General features: G+C 61.8%; 1 protein-coding gene across 6 annotated transcripts in view; it reads left to right on the forward strand.

Annotated features, from left to right (window-relative positions):
* Window positions 1-22,287, forward strand: part of CAMTA1 (calmodulin binding transcription activator 1) — a 637,675-nt gene that overhangs the window by 532,926 nt on the left and 82,462 nt on the right. For all 6 annotated transcript variants that reach the window (XM_054691786.1, XM_054691789.1, XM_054691790.1 and 3 more), the window contains one exon: window positions 10,135-10,288. In XM_054691786.1, the coding sequence (XP_054547761.1) occupies window positions 10,135-10,288 (154 nt within the window). The remainder of the gene's footprint in view (window positions 1-10,134; window positions 10,289-22,287) is intronic.

Raw genomic sequence — 22,287 nt, forward strand, 5'->3', positions numbered from 1 at the left:
GGTGACGGCCCCATCTAGTCAATCAGCTGTGGCAACCCAGAGCTCACGCTCAGCTTCTGGGACCCCTTTGAGCTAGGAGGGGAAGGGTGTGGCTTGGCACGAATCCCCACGGCCGACGCAGGGGTGGGTTTTGTGTGAGAGGGGCCGGGACAGAGCATCCTGGTGGGCTCTGCTCTGCTGGCGAGGGCAGGGCAGGGGAGGGGAGGGAAGGGAGGGCAGGGGAGGGCAGGAGGACAGCAAGCAGCTCCAGTGCAGACACTCCCAGGAATCCCTGCAGCTTCACCCCGCTGCCTTCAAGATGGCAGGAGAGTGGAGGGCGAGGGTGATGGGTGGGTGGTGAGGGTGCGAGCTCCAGCTGGCAGGCATATTTCTTCCGTCAGAAGACACAGCCAGCCCTGCGTGTGGGGTTCTGCCCAGCGACCAGTCCCGACTGTGCCCCTATTCTCCACAGCCCCGTGGCTGAGGCCCCGTCCCCGCGGCCAGGCTGGTCTGTCTCCGCCACCCACCGGAAGAGGGGCAGCCGCATCAGGTGCCCCTGGGCCACAGACCCTGCCCCACCGGTGCCTCGGCACCTGCCAGGAGAGGGGACATTTCAAGGGGTCCAAGTCAACCAGCTCCCCTCCTTGCCATTTCGAGGGCCGGCCTTGGGCCCTCCAGCTGCTCGGCTCCAGCCAGCGGCTTCAGGCCCCAGTCAGAGTGATGAGGGTCGGGATTCAGGACGGGAGCCCCGCCGACGTGGGGGACGCCTCGGGGGGGTCGCCACGGGCACTGCTGGGCAGGGTGGGCCGGGGCAGGGCTCTGCAGAGGTGGCCTGGGCGCACCCTGTCGTCGGCACCACGGGTCCCGGTCACAGTTTCCGGCAAGCTGCAGGAGCCACTGGAGAAAGGAGGAAGATAAAGAGGGATTTAAAGAGAAAATAACAAAAAAAGAAAAACTAATTTCTAATCCCTCCTCGGCTGGCAGTGGCTGTGGGAACCCCCAGTCCCTCTGTCGCCACATAAACTGCTGCGTGCCACAATTACTTCAGTGATTACACTCTGTCTTGTCCTGGCGAGGCATTACACGGGAACTGGGGAGCACATTAAAAAAAAACGTACAGCCCCATCGACTCACGAGTCCCGCTAAAACTACTGCTGGAATCTCGCCGGGGCTGTCCCCAGAGCAGAAGGTCCTGCAGCTGCTGCTTGGGCCACCGCGGCTCATCTCCACCTCTGTGGCCACCCGGGCGCCCCGAGCAGGGTCCCGGCCTCCCAGACCTGCCTTCTCAGGGCACCTGCCCCCCAACAGGCAGCCAGAAAGGGGCCACCCAGAGAACGAGGCCCCGTCCGGGGCACAAGACGGTGGCCCGAGGCAGCCTCAGGGTGGGTGCCCAAGTGGGTGCCCCTTCCCACATCCTCTGCCAAGCAAGGGGTGAAGCCCAGGAAGGGGCAGAGCGAGGCAGCTCTGTCCTCCCTCTGTCCCTTGTTCTTGTCCAGCGGTGACAGGACCCAAGCTGCAGCCTCTCTGTGCTCGGCTGGACCCGAGTCCAGCTGAGGAGATCAAACATGGAGGCAGCGCCACCATCTCCAGCAGGAGGGGGCACCCCTGTCCCCAGGGGCTCCAGCCAAGTCCAGGGTCACGCTGGCCGGTGGAAGTTTGGACTCTGTTCAAGCATCACAGCCCAGAGAACGCAGGGTCCCCAGTGGCCAGCCTAAGTCACATGCTCCACCCCTGGGCTGGGCCAGGGAGGGGGTGTCTGTTCCCTAAAGAACATCCGGGTACTCATACCACAGGAACACCCAGTGCAGGGCTGTGCTCGCCAGCTCTGCCCCCCTTTGGCCGAGTGGCCGTGAGCTGGTCACGTGGCACCTTACAGGCAGGGCTGGGAGTGGGGGAGGAGGAGGGACCATGTGACCAGAGGGCACAGGAAGGGCTCCAGAGCACATCCGTCACCCTGGGGTGCCTCTGTCATCTGACAGGTCGACTCCCACCTAACGGGACATGGTTCTGAGCCAGCACACCCATCCCAGGAGTGAGGCTGAGGGGGCATCCTTGGGCAAGGGGCAGAGAGGGGCAGTGGGCTGGGCATCCAGGCTTCAGGGAACAGGCTGAGTGTCAGCCACAGGCAAGGCCTTCTGAGGCTGCTGAGGGGGCGTGTGGCCGGAATGCGCAAGGAGGCCATGTGTGCCGAGGCGCTGTCTCCTGGGCAGGGACGGGGCTGCAGATTGGGGACCACAGCTCTCTGAGGCCCATCACCGATGGGGCCACCAGCCCTGGTGCCTGCCCCGTGGTCCCTGCAGGATCCGCATCTGCATCCTCCAAGCAGGACCCTTCCCTGGAGCTCCGTGTCCGGCGAGGCCCAGGGCGTCTTACCCCAGGCTGGCTGGAGCTGCTTTTGCAGTGACTTAGAATAAATCAAGTTCAAGGTGAGAACAGGAGACAAACCAAGGTCTCCCCCGGCTCAGGTTCCCACAGGGCAGGACGAGCCGCTGTGTGCCCAGCCAGTGCCTGGCGGGAGGGAAGTGACGGGCAGGCTGGTACCCCAGCCGGATTCCGAGGGGCTCCCTCACACCTCAGGGCCTCCTGGACCTGGGTCTCGGGGAGAGACACCCCCACCATCCTGCCCTCCCTCCCTAACTCCACACGGATCAGCCGCCAGGAGCCAGGGCTGCCCATTGGCACGAGCTCGCTGCTCAGCCCGCGTCTCCCTCAGTCACGCGTCTCGCGCATTAGCTGCCCCCTGTGCTGAGTGTGTTTCTGCTACATGGCCTCCCTCCGCTCCAGGGGCGACCCTTATTCTTAGCATTTGGGGCTCTGGAGGGACAAGCAGGCGTTCACCTCTCCTCCCCTTTCTGGCCTAAAAGACTGGAACCACTTTTCCTCTCGGCTTTTCCAGAAAAATCCTTACTTATCTTAGCTGTCGGGAAGCACGCCCGCACCCTCGGTCCTGCCCCGTGTCTGCTCCTCCAGGTCAAGTTTGAAATGAAAAGCCTCTGCCAATGGGCCGGGGCCCAGTGCGCGTCCTCTCTCCCCGCTCGCTCCTCCGCTGGGTGGCTCCCATGAACCCCGGGGTCTTCTGGGTTTTCCGGCGGGAGGCGGAGGCCCGCCAGCTCCCCGGGCAATTTGCTTCACTCTTCCCAGGCGCATTCCTGGAGCTTCACCCGCCAGGAGCCCCTGTGGCTCGTCACCCTCTCACACCCCACCTGACCCTCCAGCCCCACTGCAGATGACTCAGCACCTGTGGCCCAGAAAAGCTGAGTCACCTGCACAGCGGGCCGTCTCCCTGGGCATCCCCAACCCCGGCTCATTTATGGCAACTCCAGCCCCTCGCTGAGACTCTCGTGGCTTCGTCGCCCAGATGCAGGTGCCACCCACCGCCGCGCCGCTGGCAGCCCGGGCTCGCTGTGCGTCCCCACGGTGACATCGTCCAGGAGGGCCTGACCTTCCAGGGGCCGCTGGGTAGAATTTCTCAGAAACTTCCAGAAAACCTGGACGGATGGCATCCTCGACTCCTCTTTCAGCACACGCCTTCCCGTCTGCTGGGGAGAGCCACAAATTACCCTTCATTTCCGTGTCCCTGGGGTGTCCGGGATGTGGCTGCGACTGCCCGCCCCAGTTTCCTGCACTTAGTGTGTTTCTCCTGTGTCACCTGTGGGCTAAAGGGGCCTGCGCTGACCAGCCCCTAAGCCGAGAGGCGCCCAGAACCCCACACCAGGTGGAAATTGTTTAACTATATTCCCATGACTGGAAAATTCTGGTAATTGTGTAATAACAACAGCGGTGCGGCAGCACTCAGTAATTACCCAGGGTTTTTCATCTCCAGACCACTTTACCCACATTAACTAATTAAGTCTCCCAGCCTCCCTCGGAAGGGGAAGGGCTGCCGGTCCCAGGCTCCCTCTAGTGCGTGCTGGCTTAATGGGGGCTGAGGGGAGCCCCAGGGCAGCGGCCTCTGCTCCCACTTGGAGCTGGAAAGGAGGCCCACATGGGGCCTCTGAGCCCCTTGCTGGGTCTCACCCCCTGCACCCCTATCCCCCCCCACAATGGGGGTGCTGGGCCAGGCTCCTGGGGCGAGTGCCACTAGCAGCAGGACCCACTTTCCTGACCTACTCTCCCCCATTTTGCTTCTTTAACTCCCCCCACTTGGGTATAACTTGGGCCTGTACCCAAGTTGCCAGGCACCCCAAAAGTCCCTCCACCCCACCCCAACCCCTGCCTGACCACAGAGAATGTCCTCACCACAGCGGGCACTGCACATGGTGATAGGAGTATCCGCCACCCTGGTCCTGCCCTGAGGGGTTTGTCCACCCCACCCCTGTTCAAACTAGGGCAACACCCCTCAAGACCCCGCCAGCCTGGACCTGTCTTTGCTCCAGCCAAATGCTAAGTGGACCTCAACTCCCTGTGACCCAGGGCCACTGGGCAGCCCTCGGTCCACCAGCCGCAGTTCACGTGAGCTGCAGGGCCCCTGGAGAGCAGGTGTGTGTCTGATGGCCATTAGCGTCTGCACCCCAGCCCCAAAACCACACCAGCAGCACCTGCCTCGGGGCTGTTGTGGAACCGAGAGTGTTCGGGTGGGGGATGGCGCACAGCTGACACTCAGAAGGCCATCTTTGCAAATAAAGACGCACCTTTACTCCTGCGCCAGCCAGTGACGGCGGGGAATTGCGGCAGTTCCGCGCACGCGCACCGAGGCCCCCGGCCATCTGTGGCCTGGGCCAGAGCAGCGGGAGGGAGGCCACCGTCTGGGGCAGCAGATCCCAGGCGGCCTGAGCAGCCAGGCCCACCCCGCTGGGTTCTGCTGGGCCCGCCCCTGCTGCCCGGCACCCCTCCTTGGGGGCAGACTCTGCCCGGGCTCCACCACCGGCCCCCCTTCGGACGGGACACCCCCACTGCCCACCTTTATCCAGTGCAGAGGGGAGGTGCCAGGCGTGCGGGGAGCTGGAGCCCCAGCAAGAGGCTTTTCCCTGCGCCCGCCGCTGCTGTCATCCCTTGCTCATCCCCTAAACCCTGCCCTTCCTTCGCCAGCCCCCACTCTGGCCTCATGCTCCCACCCTCACTGTTGATTAAGCACCCAGGTATGAGGCGGCTCCAGAATTAGACCAGCAGGCCCTTCAGAACCTGCATAAAGGGGGCTGATGTGGCAAATGCCCAGAGAGCGTCGGCTCGCGGGACCCACTCGTGTCTCCCTGCCCCGGCGCAGTGCGCCCCTCCCGGCCCCGCAGCAAGTGGGGAGGTGTGTGGCACTTATTACATGCTATTATGACTTTCTGGGTAATGTATACATTTTCACGATCACACAGCCTCTCTCCTTCATTTTTCATGAGAACCGGCCCGAGATTGATGACGGAGCCGGGGAGGAACGGAGCGCCACGCCACTCTGATTTATTGGCCACTTAGCGTTGATGAAGCTGCAAACAAGAGTCAAACAGATGTTGCAGCTGCATTTTTCTTTATCAAAACCAACAGCTTTTTGCATTTTTAACCACTTCTTTAGCTGCCATCCTGCTTACTCCACAAGAAAGGGTGCTGCTGGGACTGGGGGTGCACCTGGGGACAAGGGCGGCAGGGCCCCACACACCCTCGGGCATCCTCACTCCAAGAGGAGGATGTGAGGCCCCAGGACGCTGCTCTGGGCCACGTGGTCCCTGCAGGGATCCCTGGGAAGCACTTGCCACCGCACCCTCTGTGGCTTAGGGCCCGTAACTCACCCTGGGTGGGCTCAGGGTGCTCCTGAGCAAACCTGGTGGCCTCTCCTCCTCCATCTCCAACTGCTGCAGATCACAGGGTGCCATTCACCTGGGTGACACTGGGAGTCTTGCAGACCACCAGGGGCCATGGGTCAGGCCCCTCCTGAGCCCCTTACCCTCCGTGCCAACAAGGGTCAGGCCTCCATTCTCAACCCCTCTCCGAAAGACCAGCCCTAAGGCTCGGCCAGAGCAGGCCCCGCCAGAAGAGCTTCCTGGGGGCTGGGAAAACTTGGCACCCCCCCTTCCCATCTCTGAGCCACCCCACCCATTGTGGCTGCCACATGTATGGCCCTCACCTCTCCCTGTTGTGTCTCCAGGTCTGTTTCTCTCTCATTCCTCCGACTCTGCCTCCTGCCTTCAGCTCCACACACCCCACCCCACCCCCGCATTGCCCTGGGGGCTGAGTCTGTTCTGGGTGGCAGGGGGCTCTGCTAGGAAAGGCTGCAGCCCCACTGCACTGTCCCAGGCTCGCCCAGCCCAAAGTCCTAGAAGTCCCTGGCGCTTCCTCAGGAGCAGCCAGAGTAATCCCCAACACAGTTGCCCCGGTTGGTGCCCTTGGCTGCCCCGTTGCTGCCCACCAGCCACTGAACCCCCATATAATTTTTATTCAAAGCCGTCTCCCTCAAAAACCTGTTATTAAGAAGATTAAATGGAGCTGCACCCGCCGCTGCCTCCCACCATCCCAGTTACTCTTCTCTGCTGCCTCCCCCACCCCACAGGGAACTGGGAAGCCACCTGGCCCCTGGGGTCTCCCCCACCCCAGCGGCCCTGCACTCAACTCTGGAAGCTCACACCTCTGGGCAGGAAAGTGGGCAAACTGAGCAGCGGGGGGGGGGGGGTGGAGAGCCCCACCCTCAGGGCTGCTGGCCAACAAAGGGTGCCTTTGCAGTGGGGAAACAGCTGCTGGAAGCCCTTCTCAGGAAAATGCAGGAGCTCTGCTTGGTGTGGACTTCATGGGGAGAGCCCCAAGGGGACAGGGCACCTCCTCCTGCTGGCAAGAGGGAGAGCATGGTTTCCATTCACAGAGGAGGAGTGAGAGGTACCCACAGAGAGAATGGGGTCTCCTGAACTGTGGGTCTTTCTAGAAGGTTCTAGAACTTCTCTGAGACTTAATCTCAGTTGTGTCCACCAAAGCCACAGACCACATGGACCCAGCTCCCTCCTTTATACCAGACCAGGGCATTCTGGACATTTTGGGGTTCATCTCCAAGGATCCTGCTGTCTGGGGAGACACCTCTGCACTCCTGTGGAAATTTCATGGCACTGAGGGGGCCTTGGGCAAGGCCTCCCACTGTGCCCAGCCTGCAAGGCCTGAGCTGACAGAAAACCCAGAGAAACACCCACACAACAGGGGCCAAGGCCAGCTGGGCCCCCACCGTTCAGAACCAAGAATCTGGGGGCCTGGTGGGTGTGTCCTTAGGCCAGCACCCCAGAGCCAGGCAGACCCCAAGCATTTCCCAGTCAGCAGAGCCCCTCCACAAGGATCTGACACTGTCGTGAGAGCCCCGTGAAAGTGATACTTTGGGACTTCAGGGCTAATAAATTTTTCTGCCAGAAACACCCAATAAAATGTACAACTAATGAATAAAGTCACTATGTTGCCAAGAAGCAACATGTGCCCCAAATTTCCCAAAATGCCTCCATCACTCTGTCTGCAAACCAGCCCCACGCCAGGATGCTCTTACTTAAAATTCAACCTGGGAGCTTGGGCTGCGGGAGCTCCGGCCTGGATGGAATCTGGCCTGCTTGTGAGATTCCTGACCCCCAACCCAGTGTCCTTGGGCGGGGTGTTGGGGGGGGCCATCTCCTAATTGTATCAGGACACTCTCAGGCACAGAGATGAACAGAGCACCTCCCAGGGAGGGCACCCACATGTTGCTTGTGCTCCCCCTTTGGATGATCAGAAAGGGGTGTCGGTGGCTCTAGAATCCCTAAGTCAGATGTGGCATCCACAGATCTGTGAACTGAGGTGCAGTGCTGACTAGCCTGGGGGCCCTTGAGGGGTTGGGAGTAGAGGATCTACAACCTCCATCAAATTCTCAGACCAGAAAACGTTACATACCAGCCTTGCCTCTCAGCTGCCTAGAAATTTCTTACTTGGACAACTGAAGCCCGGTGTCAGTTGAACAAGAGTCTGGCCAGGGTAAGGATGGATGGTCCTGAATCAGCCTAATCCAATTCCACAAACATGACATGAGCATTAACAGACTCTGTGGTCTCTCCAGGGCATTGGCTCTCTGGTTGAGGAGATAGAGGATACAAACCGTTGCTGTGAGAGGTGCAGAGAGTGAGGCATCCGGGAAGGCTTCCTGGAGGAGGCAGAGAGTCTGCACCTGTCCTAGAAAACAGGTGGAGGATGGTTATGCCCAAATGGAGGCTGAATCCCGAAGGAAGGGGAGGAGTTTCCTGAAACAGGAGCTCTGGGTGTTTAGTGCCAAAGTTCCAGATTTGGGAATTTTATCGTGTGTTGAACATAGCCCTGTGCTCCCCAAGCCCCTGCCAGACCTCCTATTCCTGGAGCCCTGGCTTTGCTCTGTGGGGCCCTGAGACAGGAAGCTCTGCTCCTTTCATCTCCCGGGCGGCTGACATCCAGCTCCCTCCCTCCAGCCCAGCTCCTGCCAGGGCTGGGATCAGAGGAAGCCCCTGGGGGGCCTGCTGGCCCCTGCGACCCTTTTATCCTTACTTGATCTTGCTCAGTGGTTGGCACTGCCGCTGGCCAGGTGCAGAGTCTGCCGGGAACCTGCAGCGCAGATGCAGGAGGAACATGGGGCTGGGACTTGGTACCAGCCACCCACCGTCTCTCCTCCCCGCTGCCCCATCTGCAGGAAAAGACCTCCCCAACCACCCACCCCCGGGGCACCCAGCAAGGGAGAAGTAAAACTGGGGTGCCCAGCACTTAAGCCAAACAAAAAGAGGCCACCAGGTGTCTTGGCAGGACCTGAATCTGGAGTCAGAAGCCTGGCTCCCAGCCCAGCGCTGTCCCCCACCTGCAGCCGCACAGCCCCCAGCCCCCCAACCCCTGCGAGTCACGGCTTCCAGTGGCTCAGCCCCCTGCGGAGGGCGATCCCCACGGAGGTGCCTGCCCTGCCCCGGCCAGCCCGCCTCCCCGGCTGGCTCGGCACCAGATGAGATAATGGCTAGAAAGTGCTTTGAGAAGAATCAAGTGCCAAGTGATGGCGGGGATTATCGTGGTTATTAAGGAGCATGATCGCCGCAATCCGGAGAAGCGGCCATTAGCGAGGGGGTTCCTGGGCGTGTTGATTTAATTTCCTGGTTAACTGAGCGTTGGCAAAAAAAACCCTGTTTGAGCCCTTATTGAAAATCTTTTAAGATTCTGCCCGCCTCCTTCCTTGCGCTGGCCGGGGCGTCGTCCGGGTCTCGATGGACGGAGGCGTCGATGGCGTCGCAGGTTCAGTGCTTGTTCCTGCCACGCTCCCACCTGCGCCCGCCCCGCCTCCCTGCTCCCCAGGACTCCTGGTCAGGCGGGCGGGAAAGGCGAGGAGAGGGCTGGGGATGAGCCCACGGCCCGCCACCCGACCTTGCCGGCGTGGCCAGGGCTGGGCCTGCCTCCTGCCTGGGGTGGAGCGGGAAGCGGGGCGCCGGGGCACTCTCCTGATGCACCCCTCTGAAGGGACCCGGCAGGCCTGACGCGGCCAAGAAGCAGCCTCGCCTTCAGAGGGGGTCAGGGAAAGCCTGGACACATCTTCATGACAGGGAAGCTGTTGTTCCCACAAAAGCCCCCACTTTGGGGGGCGGGAAGGGCAGAGGGCATTTTGAATAGTGCCTGCTGGGAAGGGCTGCCCCGTGGCAGTAAAATCATGTGGGGCGAAACCGCGAGGTCTTCGCTGGGAGGCCCCGTCCTCCTTGGGCTCCGACGAGGCTCCCGAGGAGCGGCTCCAGCGGTTCTGCGCCAGGCGGCTCCGCCACGCAGCAGGAAGGCGCTGCTGGCCGCGGGGAGCCGGGCTGGCGGGCGGGGTGCGCAGCCCTGACGCTCCGGGAGGACGGGGCGACGGTGCTGGACGAGCACATGCTCTGGCCGGGGTTCCCGGGCGCTGTGGGCGCGAGGCCCAGGGTGTGGCTCAGACACGTCTGACCTTGTGAGCGGCTGGTAGTCAATGCGCAGCCAGCTCGGCCTGTGTGTGTGACCCGTCGTCCTCGGCCCGGGGTGTGTCGTCTCCCAGGGGATATTGGCAATGTGGGGGGGTATTTCTAGTTAGCACAACTCGGGGAGGGGCGGGGTTAGTGGCATCCAGGGGCAAAGGCAGCAGAGCTGTTAACCAGCCCATGGTGCACAGGACCCCCCCACCATGGAGAACTGCCCCGTGTCAGTAGTGCCAAATGTGGGGTGTTGCTGCCCTTGGTCTCCATGCTGCCTTCATGCTGCCCTCTCTGTGCTCTCCCCCAGAACCCCGACATCGTCCTGGTGCATTACCTGAACGTCCCCGCCATCGAGGACTGTGGCAAGCCATGCGGCCCCATCCTCTGCTCCATCAACACCGACAAGAAGGAGTGGGCGAAATGGACGAAAGAGGAGCTCATCGGGCAGCTGAAACCCATGTGTGAGTAGCCCGGCGCCTGCCTGGGCCCTGCAGGGATGCCCAGGGCAGCATCAGCCTGGCAGGGCTCCACGGTCCCCCATGGCCAAGGGCCCCGGCTGTGGGATCCCCTCTCCACGGGGAAGGCAGTGACCAGTGGACTTAGCTTTTGTCAGGGCCACTCCCACCTCCACTTCCACTTGATCCTCAGATGCCCCTGCCTGGCGGCCAGGGTGCCGACGTCATGCTCGTATCACAGACGGGAAAAATGAGGTTCAGAGGCACAGAGCCATGTCATCGAGGCGCGGGGCCAGAGGGCCCGGACTGCTGCCCGTGGGTGGCCACAGGAGAGCGAGGCCGGTGCAGAGAGAGGCCGGCGGCCCCGAGGGGTGCTGCGGGGCTGGCCTGCCTCCCTGGGCCACCTGCTCCCGGTTGCGGGGGCTGCTCGGTTCCCAGGCCGGTGGCTCGGGGATGATGGTAATTGAGCTGGATTTCATTTTGTCGGCAAAGTGATGCTTTCTGAAGCATCTGTCAGGTGCAAATCACTGGATGCAAAACACCCAGTGAATCCAGAAAGCCGGGCTCTGCCAGCTCCTCGTTTCCATGAGCCTCGGCTCCCCACAGCCACGGGGGCGCAGGGGGAGGGTCTCGGCGTCCTCGACTGCAGCCTGCACGGCCGGGGGCCAGAAGCACGAACAGGTCTACCAGACCTGAGGAGAGCCTGGGTGCCGTCCAGTGCTGGACATAGGGCCCAGGTTTCCGGAACATTCATCTCTGAGGCTCAGAGCAAAGACCTGTCACCACACAGCACCTCAGAGAGTGGGTCACGGTCACTTGGAACCTGTGCCACCTGGGAAGCTGGACTGGGGAGAAGAAGCTACTGGGTGTTCCTGGGGGGGCAGGGTGGGCAGCGAGTGTCCTGTCCCAGAGATGTCCAAGCTGAGGCCAGGTAGCACCCGCAGTGATCAGCGACTCCCGAGACCCCCTCTGTGTTTAGATTGGGGGATTTTCCTCCCCTCACCCCAGAAAGGAGAGGGGTCTGCATGGAAGCAATTCTAGCAGCCCCAACTGTCCAGCACCCCAGCCTGCCCAGGCTGCCTGCGCCAGTGGGATCCTCCTTAACTGCAGTTCTGACCAGTCTCCCCCTTGCCAGACCTCCTGGCACCGCCGAATGACTACAAGCTCCTGAGCATGCCTGTTGAGCGTCCCCTTGGCCTCTGCCCTCTGACCCCTGCCCTCCTAGACTGTGTCTCCGCAGTCTCCCTCCCTCTGCCTGGCCTGCTCCCCCTCTTCTTCTGCTCACCCCCTGCATCCTTCACTCTCAACCCAGTCACCTCTTCCAAGGCCCTGACTGGTCCCCAGCAGGGCTTCTCACCCCAACACCCCACCTCCTAGACACCCCCAGGGGACAGTCAGCCCCCTGCTTGACCCGAGGGGCCACGAGAGCCTCTTCAACCCCTGCCGTACCCGGAAACTGGGAGGGGCTGCAGCTGATCCCCACGGGTCAGCCCCCCCTGCCATCTGGGCTCGGCACATCGGGGCTCACCAGCCTCTGTGTGTTTGCAGGATGGCCGAGCGGAAAGTATCTGGACCAGCTTTTTCACCCTCCCCCCCCCCCCCCCCCCGGCCCACAGGCTGAGCAGTGACCGAGCCGCGACATCCGGGCGGGACTGCTGGTGGCCCCCGCTCTGAGGCCAGGCAGGGGCCGGGAGCAGGGCAGTGGTGTCGGGGGACCTGCTCCCCGAGGGCCGCCCCACCATTTTGTCCCACTTCCTGGGAGGATCCGGAGATCAGGCAACAGAAGCTCCTGAGGGAAGAGGTGCCTTTCAAGATGGCCGCCCCAGGGCCTCAGCTGGGCCCGCCCTGGCGCCCCCACACAGCCCTTTGCCTTCTCCCTGGGGCTCCCCCGTTCTTTCGTTTGACTGGCTTCCCTTTTCTCTCCTCATGCCTCTGCCTCCCATCACACCCCTGACCCCCAAAAGGGCGCTGTCCTGGACATCTCTCCCTCCCCCCCAGAAGGAGGGCCGCCTCCCGCCTGGCAGGGGTTCAGCCCGCCAACTCCGAGGGTGGGAACCAGACCCAAGAGGGCTCTGCTGCCTGACTCCCCACTGAGCCGGCAGCAAGGGTGTGAGTGAGGGACGAGGCGAGAGTTGTAGGCCGTGTCCACAGCCCTTCCCGAGAGGTATCTTGCCCCGCCGTGCTGACCTGGGGGCACGATGGGCGCATGATGGGGGCACAGTGGAAGAACAGGGACTGCCCCAGGCAGTCTGTGGTGTGGCCAGAACATGCTGTAAAACTGCAACCAATTCCCCGTCAATCCAGTCACACTTGGCTCTCTTGCATCTGACGGCGGGAGCAGCGTGGCTCCCGGGACTTGGCATGTAGTGTGTGTGCATGTGCAAATATGTGTGGAGTATGCATGTGTGGTGTGTGTGTATGAAGTATTGTGTGGTGTGTGTGCATACATGTGTGTGTGCATTATAAGGTGTGTGTATGTGTTTGCATGTGTGTGGTATTGTGTGGTGTGTGCATGCATGACGTGTGTGGTGTGTGCGTTGCATGCCTATATGTTTGCCTGCATGTGTGAGGTGTGTGAGTGCATGCATGTGGTGTGTGTGGTGTGTGAGCATGCCTTGTGTGTGCATGCATGTGTGAGCATGTATACGTACACGTGTGTGTGTGTGAGACACAGCTCTGGAACTCTGCTGCCCACAGAGCCGTCCGTGCCACCGAGGCTCAGAACACACGCAGGGCGTCAGCCAAGAGCGTTCGGGGGAGGCAGGGGTGTACTAGGAGCCAAGAAGACATCAGATGTGGTTCCAGAATCACGCGTGCCACCCAACTCTGGAGCCAAACACATTAGCTTCATCACATTTTCACATAAATCACATTCCTTCAAAGACTTCACAGTTTGATTTCCTGATGTTTCCAAATTCCTCTGCCCTGAAGCGGAGTTGTCAGTGGCTTCATCACAATGTTGTGCTTATTGGTGCTGGAGGGAGGCTCTGACGCAGCCTCTGCCTCACCTGTTGAAATGGGGGGCTCCTTGTTCTCAGCCCTTGGGAGTCTCACAGATCCCCACTCCTTAGCCAGGCCGATCCCAGGCACCCCACCCTGAGGGTCACAGCTATGCCCTTTGCCCCCCGCCCCAGGCTTTCCTTCACCCTGCAGCCACCTCCAGGTCAGTGTGAAAATTCAGACTCCAGATAGAAATTCCCAGTGTTTCCAAAGATGCCCTTGGCAGTCCCTTCTGTGGGATTCCCTGTGTCCTGGTGTTCCGACAAAGACCACAAGGATAGTGGCTTAAATAAAATAGAGGCTTATTTCCCTTTCCCATCGCAGTTTATTTCCCTGTCAGGGGTCAGCCCCCCAGGCTCCCTCCAGTTGGCTGCTCTGCCATTCCTAGGGTGTTGCCCTCTTTCACATGGTCCAAGATGGCTGCTATAGTTCCCGCCATCACAACTGCATTCCAACCAGTGGGGTGGAGACAGGTGAAAATGGAGGGCCAACTTCTTCCCTTTCAGGTCAGGGCCCAAAAGTTCCACTCGTGTCATTGGCCAAAAGTGGTCACACGGTTGCTCTTACTGCCAAGGACTCTGGGAGGAATAGTCTTCTCCTGAGCACTACCATCCTAACTTACATGCACAGGCTGGATGTGAGTGATTCAGGGCTGAGTGGAGCTGAGCTGAGCCTGGGATACCCCGACTGGGACGCAGCTCAAGGCCTGCAGGTGATTGTCTCAGGGCCCATCTGGGGGTTGGGATTTATGGGCCGCAAGTGAACATGATCTAAAGCACAGCATGTCTCATCCTGGAAATTCTGGAGTCTGTTCCAGTGCAGCTGGTCTGAGAGCACAGCTTTGGGCCCGGAAAACTACCACTGTGTGAGCAGGGGGCTGGGAGTGGAGTCTCCTCCTCCCGGGCCAGCCCTGATGGGGCAGAACGGCCTGCCAGCCACAGCCTGTGCCTCAGAGCTGCCAGCCTGATGGGAGCTGTGCTCCGTGATCTTTGGCCACCGGGCGGGGCCCTTCCACCTTCTGTTCTGTTGGAGCCCTCAGGGTGCCAGGTGGAGCCAGTTCCCTTGGTGCCATTCTCAGCTTGGAGCGTCCTGCTCCGCCCCAGGCCTTGGCCACTCCCCAGCTAGCGGTCAGTGAGGATGCGCCGTCTGAGGGAGCCATAAGGGCAGGAGTACTAAGCTGGGTTCACAGCCCTTCCCCCAGAGGGAAAGTCCCTCCCCCACCGACCCCCCCCAACAAGGACTTGGAGCGCCCCTAGCGGCCAGGTGGCCTGCAAGGCTGAGCCGGGCCTGCACTCAGGCCTCCCTGAGAGATGGTGGGCAGCTCTGCTGGCCCCTCTGGGCTGTGCTCTAGCCCCATCCCTCCCCCTGAGACCCGCTGTCGCTGCTCCAGTGCACCTGGAGACTTCGGGCTGACACCCTCAGCAGCACCAAACAGGCCAAGCCAGAGGCCGGCAGAGGAGCCCCGGGTCTGCGCGGGAATGCTCACACGGGTTCACACGTGCACACGCGGCTGCCCCTCCACCCACGTGAGCACTGGGTTTCCGCCGGATGTGCTGTCTCCAAGCCTGGGAACAAAGACCAGAGGCATCCAGGGGAGACTGGCGCCCCCAGCAGAGGCACACCCCTGAGCGTGCCTGGAAGCAGATAACTGGGCTTGGCGGCAGCGTGGGCAGGGGAGTTCCTGGGCCAGTGTTGCTGGGAATGTAAACGCGGAGGTGCAGACCTGGGGAGGGCCCTGCCGCCTCTGCCTGGCCTAGTGTGGTCCTTGCACAAGTTGCCTGGCCTCGGAGCCTCACTGTCCTACTGCAGGGGAGGGGTGATGAGGGACCTAGCTGGTGGCCCCGTGGGTTTCGAATGACTTCGTGGACATAAAGTCCATCAGTATTGGGGCTGCAGCCATAGGGAAACAAATCATCCAGAGCCAGAATGCCAGTCCTCTTCCTTGAGGCTGGGCATTCACCTGTGCCAAGCTCTGTGCCAAGAACAGGCAACAAAAGGCCTTTGGGTCTCTCCACCCAGCAACGCTGGGCGGAACAGCTTTTGATGCCCCACCTTCGAGCCCAGCCCCACGCTGCCCTGGGGAGGCTGCCCGGTAGAAGGCCCAGGACCCACCCTGGAGAGCCCAGACAAATCAGGAAGGCAAATCGGAGGCTGATAGGTCCAAACCAGCGCACACTGAGGGCAAAGATGGTTCTGCCTTCAAGTACTAAAGCTCCGAACATTAAGAATGGAACCGTCGGGAGACTTCCTGAGGGGGAGACTTGTCCCTGTCCTTGATGGATGCCTGGGTCTTGGAGACAAACAGGAGGCAGGGACGCCCCCAGGCCGGGTGTGGGGGCAACATGAATGAGGAAAAGCATGGTGTGGCGCTGAGGTGACAGAGCCATGTCACCTGGGAGTTTCAAAGGGCTATTGAGTATGAAGTAATGGAAGGTGGGATGAATGTGGGAGGGCAGTGCCGAGTGGAATATGAGGGTTGGAGGCCATGCTGGGTGTAAGGGAGAAAACTGTGTTAAGTATGAAGTGAAAAAGGCCATGTTGACAGCAGGGTCTGAGGCCATGTTGAGAGTAGAAATGGAGGTCATGTTGACAGGAGAGGAGTAGAGGCCATGATGAGAGTGAGGGCGGGCCATCCATAGTCAGTGTGGAGGTGGACATCATGTGGAGTATGAGGTATGAAGCACATGATGATGATGATGATGATGATGATGATGATGATGAGGGATCATTATGTTGAAAATGAGAGAATGGAGGCCATGTTGAGTGTGAGGGGGTGGTGGCCATGTTGAGTGTGAGGGGTGGAGGCCAGGTTGAGTTTGAGGGGATGGAGGCCATGTTGAGTGTGAGGGGGTGGAGGCCAGGTTGAGTGTGAGGGGGTGGAGGCCATATTGAGTGTGAGGGGATGGAGGCCATGTTGAGTGTGAGGGGGTGGAGGCCGGGTTGAGTGTGAGGGGGTGGAGGCCATGTTGAGTGTGAGGGGGTTGTGGCCATGTTGAGTGTGAGAGGGTGGAAGCCAGGTTGAGTGTGAGGGGTGGAGGCCATGTTGAGTGTGAGGGGGTGGAGGCCAGGTTGTGTGTGAGGGGGTGGAAGCTGGGTTGAGTGTGAGGGGGTGGTGGCCATGTTGAGTGTGAGGGGGTGGAGGCCATGTTGAGTGTGAGGGGGTTGTGGCCATGTTGAGTGTGAGAGGGTGGAAGCCAGGTTGAGTGTGAGGGGGTGGAGGCCATGTTGAGTGTGAGGGGGTGGAGGCCAGGTTGTGTGTGAGGGGGTGGAAGCTGGGTTGAGTGTGAGGGGGTGGTGGCCATGTTGAGTGTGAGGGGGTGGAGGCCATGTTGAGTGTGAGGGGATGGAGGCCATGTTGTGTGTGAGGGGGTGGAGGCCATGTTGTGTGTGAGGGGGTGGAGGCCGGGTTGAGTGTGAGGGGGTGGTGGCCATGTTGAGTGGGAGGGGGTGGAGGCCATGTTGAGTGTGAGGGGGTGGTGACCATGTTGAGTGTGAGGGGGTGGAGGCCGGGTTGAGTGTGAGGGATAAATCTATGTTTAGATAAAATAAAAAAGACCATGTTGATAGAAGGGCTGGAGGCCCTGTTAAGTGTGAGGGGGTGGCGGGTGTGGAGGCCATACTGATTGTGTGGGCAGGCCACCCATGCTCAGTGTGAGGGTGGAGTCCACGGTGAGTGTGAGGGGTGGAGGCCATGTCGACAGTGGGGTAGAGCTGGGAACTCCAGGTAGAGCTGGGAACTCCCGGTCACCTTTGGTCCCAGGGCGCCTGCAGCCAGTGGGCACCTTGAGGAACCAGAGCGTCAGCCGCCCCCTCGTGCTCTGAGGAAGAGCAGGCCCAAGCCTCCAGCGCGGGGAGCCAGCAAAGCGCGGGGTGGCGTGGGCGGCCGTGTGGGGTTCCTGGCCTACGGAACCCCACACTGCTGAGAAAAGACTGGCAGAGAGAGGGAAGGGAGGCAGCAGCCCCGCGAGGCCGCCTCCTCCAGGGCTCCTCCCGCCCACCCAACGGCCCTCGCTCCCGCCCCACCCCGCCCGCGGGCGCCCCCGGGGCGCGCACAGGCCTCCGGCGCTGTTGTCTCCGCGTCTGCTGTTTTCTCCTAATTTTCCAGACAAAGACCAAAGAGTACGAGGGGCTGGTGTTTATTTGTTTTGCTTTTTTGCTTAGATTGTGATCCTGGTGATTATAGAATATCAAGAAGTAAAATCAACAAAGGCTTTTCCTCTGGAGCCCGCGCCGGCCGTTCCCGGTCGCCCAGCGCCACCTGGTGGCCGGCGGCGCAGCGCGGCCGGGACGGGCGCCCCGGGACCCTGCGGGCAGCGCCCTCGTCCCCCCGCCCGAGGCCCGGGTCCCGAAGCGGTGGGCCGGTGACCCTGGAGCGTCGGGGCGCGGTCGGGCGGGAGCAGGCAGAGGGGAAAGCCGGGGACCGCCTCTCCGCCCCCCTCCCTGCCCACCGGACAGGAGCCCAGCAGCCGCTCCCGGGTCAGCCAGAGGCGGAGGGCGGTGGACGGCCCCGGGCAGGTGGACGGCCCCGGGCAGGTGCATGGGCAGTTAGCAAAACAAGCCACGAAGGTGCCGCAGGTGGGGGCACAGAGCGGTGGGAGATGAAGTGGGGGCGGGGGCAGCGACGCGTGGCTAGAAAGACCTGGAGGTTTCTTTCTAGCCATTTTCCTGTGCCCCTGCTGGGGTGAGGCCGTCAGCACAGGGCAGGTCCCCAGTCAGGAGGGAGCTGGGCCACCCCAGGCGGCCCACCCCCGGCCCGGGGAAGCCAGGGTAGCTGAGACTCACTGCCCAACCTCCTAACCCACGGGCCAGGGCCCTGGGGAGCCTCTCGGGGCTCCTTCCCCAGGGCAGGTCTGGGAACCTGAATATTTCTACAAGCAAGAGTCTCGGGCTGGGTCCCCAGAACTTACTTTTTGAGAGATCCCAGCCTAAAGCAGACTCCGCACAAGCCAGGGCGCCGCCTGGGGAGCAGCGGGCTCACGGGGGTGCCAGCTGGCCCTCAGGTCCAGGTGTGAGGGAGGCAGACACTGGAGGCCATGCTGGCTTGGAGCTGGGTGGGTAACGCTGGTGCTTTCTGCAAACTCTGGGTGAAGATGCGATAGATGCCCTCATGCGGGTCCTGGCAGACGCATGTCCTCGACCTCGTGAGCCAGCCTGGAGGGCCAAGAAAGGAAGCACGTCTGTGTTCCGTGGGGGCCCGGGGCCCAGCAGGGGCCAGGACGGCTGTCCCCAAGTGCAGAGGTCACCCAGGATGCAGCTCAGGGGCCAGGGAGGTTCTGCCCTGCCCCGGCCTGTGTCCAGGAATGCGTCCAGGACATGGAGTCATGGGGGCAGTGAGGACAGTGCAGAGGGGCCTGGAGAGGATTTCTCTCTCTCTCTTTTGCTAGTTCTAGGGACCGCTGGCACAGGGAGCAGGCAGGGTGGGTCCCCTTGAGCCCCTGAGCTCACCAGGACACCTCCCCTGCACCTCTGCAGCCAGGAGAGCCCTGAGCATCGGCTCCCGTCCCGGACCTCACAGGCTAATTTCTGTTGGGGTTTGCCTCCCGCCCTGCTCTGCTGGGAGGATCCAGGCTTGTATCCCCAGTGTGCCCTTCTCCCTGAGGCTAAATTGTGTTTTGGGGATTGGCCCCGCCTCTCCCCCTCCCTCCAGAAGAACTAAAAGGGACACATTCCTTGTGATCGCCTGCCTGTCCTCCCTGGCTACTCCCACTCAGGCAGCTAGCTTGGGTGCCATGCAGGCCCCTCCCCACCCCCCAGGCCCCCAGTCTCAGCCCTGATTCGTGAGCTTGGGCAGAGAGTGCCTGGATACAGCAGCCTCCAGGGTCACTCCTGAGCCTGGTTCAATTCGGGGGGGGGGGGGGGGGGGGAGGGGATTTGTTAGGCTTAGAATGTGCTGCCAGCAGTTTAATCTCCAGATTTTGAGCTTCTCTTTAAAAATTGAAGGTTCCTTGCCACACAGGAGACCAGAGGGAACTGCCCCTGCTGATGGCCCCGCCTCCCCGTCGGTCTCACCCCTGGGTGCAAACAGGAGCACATGAGTCCAGGGTCCCCAGACCATTCTGGCAAACCTGGGGAATCCCCTCGGCCCCAGACCCCAAGACAGGTGGTCACTCCTGCCCTCTCCACCTCTGAGCCGGGCCTGGGAGAATGGGCGGAGGAGGGGTGCCAGGCCCACACGGCCCCCCAGTGTAGACCGACTGGGCCCTCACAGTGCTAGACAGAGCTTCAAGGACCGGACTCCACCTGGGTAGCAACGCCACTTCGCAAATCCAGAGGAGATGCTGAAACTGCGTCCTTGACCCCAGAGAGCAGGCCCCCCGTAGACACACTCAGCCGAAGCCACTCTGTATGCTGCAGCCTGGGACTGCCCGTGAGGCCGTGTGCAGAGGCGGGGAGCAGAGCTGTGAGGACTCAGAAGCTGGCGCCCTTCCTGTGGGGGCACCTGCCCCCCTCACCTGCACAGCCCCACCTGGGAGAAGGCGCCATGCTGTTGTCAGGTCAGGGCCCGTGACCTCTGGACTGAGGCCTGTGCCCCCCATAAATACTGAGTGGAGGAGCCTTGATGCCCCATGCCGGAAACATTCAGGTGCAGGAGTGAGAGGACACCCCCTCCCCAGGTGCACCCGCCAGCCCGGCCCACCCCCGTCTCCCAGGCCCTGGAAATAAGATTTCTGGACATGTCGTCAAGGCCAACAGGAGGAGACCTGAGGGCGCGCTGGGGAGAGTGACTAGGACGTGGGCATCTGGCTAGGAGAAGTCAAATCTGATGAAAATTGTATCCGGTTGAACCAGGGAAGCAGAAGCCAGGCCTTTGTTCCTGTCAACAAGAACACAGTGAAAATTACAGCAAGGCGGCTGCCATTTCCCAGTGACCTTGTTGCCATGGAGACAGCCTTCCAGTGTCAACAACTCAGAGGACTCCAAAGGGGCCCATTCAGGCGTGAGAGGCACGTGGCAGCCCCTCTCCCTCCCGCCTGTCACGTGCTCCCGCGGGGTGACCACGGGCCAGCGTGGACCACGGTCCGGTGGCGTCTCCAGGAGCACTTGTGCAGACAGCGTGGCCGCCGGTCTCCCTCGGCCTGGGCTGGTCTTGCACGCTGAGGACCGATGGGAGAACAGGGTGAGCCAGGCTGATGGGGGAGGAGGGACCCCCACGGGCCTCCACCGGGGAGGGGCTGCGCCTCAGCACTGGAAAGCTCTCCCCGTGCGAGGAAGGTCAAACATGCACCCAAGCTCCAGTGCCAAGTGCCCTGTCATCCTTCCGGAAGTCACTGCCCCTCAGAGCGGGGTGGGGGGGTGTAGGTTCCAGCTCTCATGGGCTCCTTGGGCCTGAGGCCGGGGTGGGGGGCACCTGGTCCAGTTCCATTCCCCAGTGTTCTGGGCGGGCCGCGGGAGCAGGAAGGGCTTCTCTCTGGAGCCCTCCACGCTGGCCTGTCCGTCTCCCATGGACACCACCGATCAGGGCCCCGGGTGTGTCTTCAGAGTCCCCCAGGAATATGACACGTCTCAGGTAAAGGGAGAGGCAGCTGCTTTACACGGGAGGAAGCTGAGGCTGAGCGCAACCCAAGCTCGAGGCCACGTCTCGGGATTCCCGCCCCTCCCTCCCGTCCAGCGGGGCACCGTCGAGTGCCCCTGCCACCCAGTGAAGTCTTCACTGCCTGGGGGGTAGGGGGGCCGCAGCGGCAATGGGTGTCCACAGACAACCAGGGCCCCCACCCCACCCCACCCCGCCCCCGTGGCCAGAATCCCTGTGAGGCACCCTGCTTCAGGGCCAAGTGCTGCCTCCACAAAGCCCACGGGCTCAGGGGGTTCTTTCTTTGGGTTCCCTTGTGTTTACGGGAGCCCTCTAAGGACACACCTCTAAGCCTGCCACCCCGAAGGAGCCAGGTGCTCGGCAGCCCTGGGCACAGAGCCGAGGCGCCCCATCTCCAGGCCCACCTGCCCTCCCCCTCCTCCCTCTCTTGCGGGTCTCCGGAGGGGGCTCCTGCCTCTCCCTCCTGCCCAGAGCCCTGGGGGGCAAGGGCGAGCCCCTCTGCCCTGGTCCAGGGGCCTGGCCAGCTGAGGGCTGCTCCCTGGGACCTGGCTGCCCACCAGCCCTGTGAGGAAATCTAGGAGGAGTCAGGGCCTGGCGTGCCTGCACCCTCAGTCAGAGCGGGCAGGGGGCAGCGCCCAGCCTGGCCCTGGTGGTGTGGCTGTGGGCGAGCTGTGTGCCCTCCTGCTCTTGTTCTCAGGTTAATCAGATGGGACAGAAATTCTGCCTGGGAGGTTGGGTGGGGCTGAGCATGGCACCTCCGTGCCAGGAGGTGAGCTGGTGCTGAGTCTCCTGGAGGGCGCGTTTGGACACAGATCTGAGTCCCGCCTCAGCATTTCTGGGGGCCTGAAAATGGGCATTTCTAACAGGATCCCAGGCGACTGTGGGCCTGCTGGGGCCACACTTCGAGAGCCGTGGCCCAGGGCACTCTCCCCAGAGATGCTCTTCAGGCCGGGATGTTGTAGTGGATTTTTTTTTGTAACAGAGAAACATTTAAAGCCCTAGCCCAGCGCCTGGCAAGCAGTTTGTTGCTATTATTAAGGTGTGAGCTCTACTTACAGGCTTGGGAGGAAATAATGGACCCTTGGAACAGAAGGGCAATGCCGGAGCAGGTGTCATTGACCAAGGAATTGTCCCTTCATTAAGTCACCCAGGCAGCCCTCACTGAGCATCACAGTGAGCTTGGGCTACAGAGCAGCGAACCCCACACAGGGGACGCCAGCCTTCCAGCTACATAGCCAGGAAGGCTCCCAGGGGGAGGCGGCCTGAGCTGGGCTGTACTGGAAAGAAGGGTAAGATTTAAAGTGACAGAGGAGAGAGGCCCAGAGAAAGTCCCTGATTTCAGGGCCCCTTGAAGGTACACACGCATGTACCCCAAGAGGAGGGAGGGGAGTCTCCAGGGGGGCGTGTAGGCCTCCAACCAGGGGCCTGAGGAAGGGCAGGCTGAGCTGACCGGGTGGGGGGGGGTGGTTCTTGG

Source organism: Talpa occidentalis, unplaced genomic scaffold (assembly GCF_014898055.3).
Source record: "Talpa occidentalis isolate TD23 unplaced genomic scaffold, MPIMG_talOcc4v2.1 talOcc4.9, whole genome shotgun sequence".
NCBI lineage: Eukaryota > Metazoa > Chordata > Mammalia > Eulipotyphla > Talpidae > Talpa > Talpa occidentalis.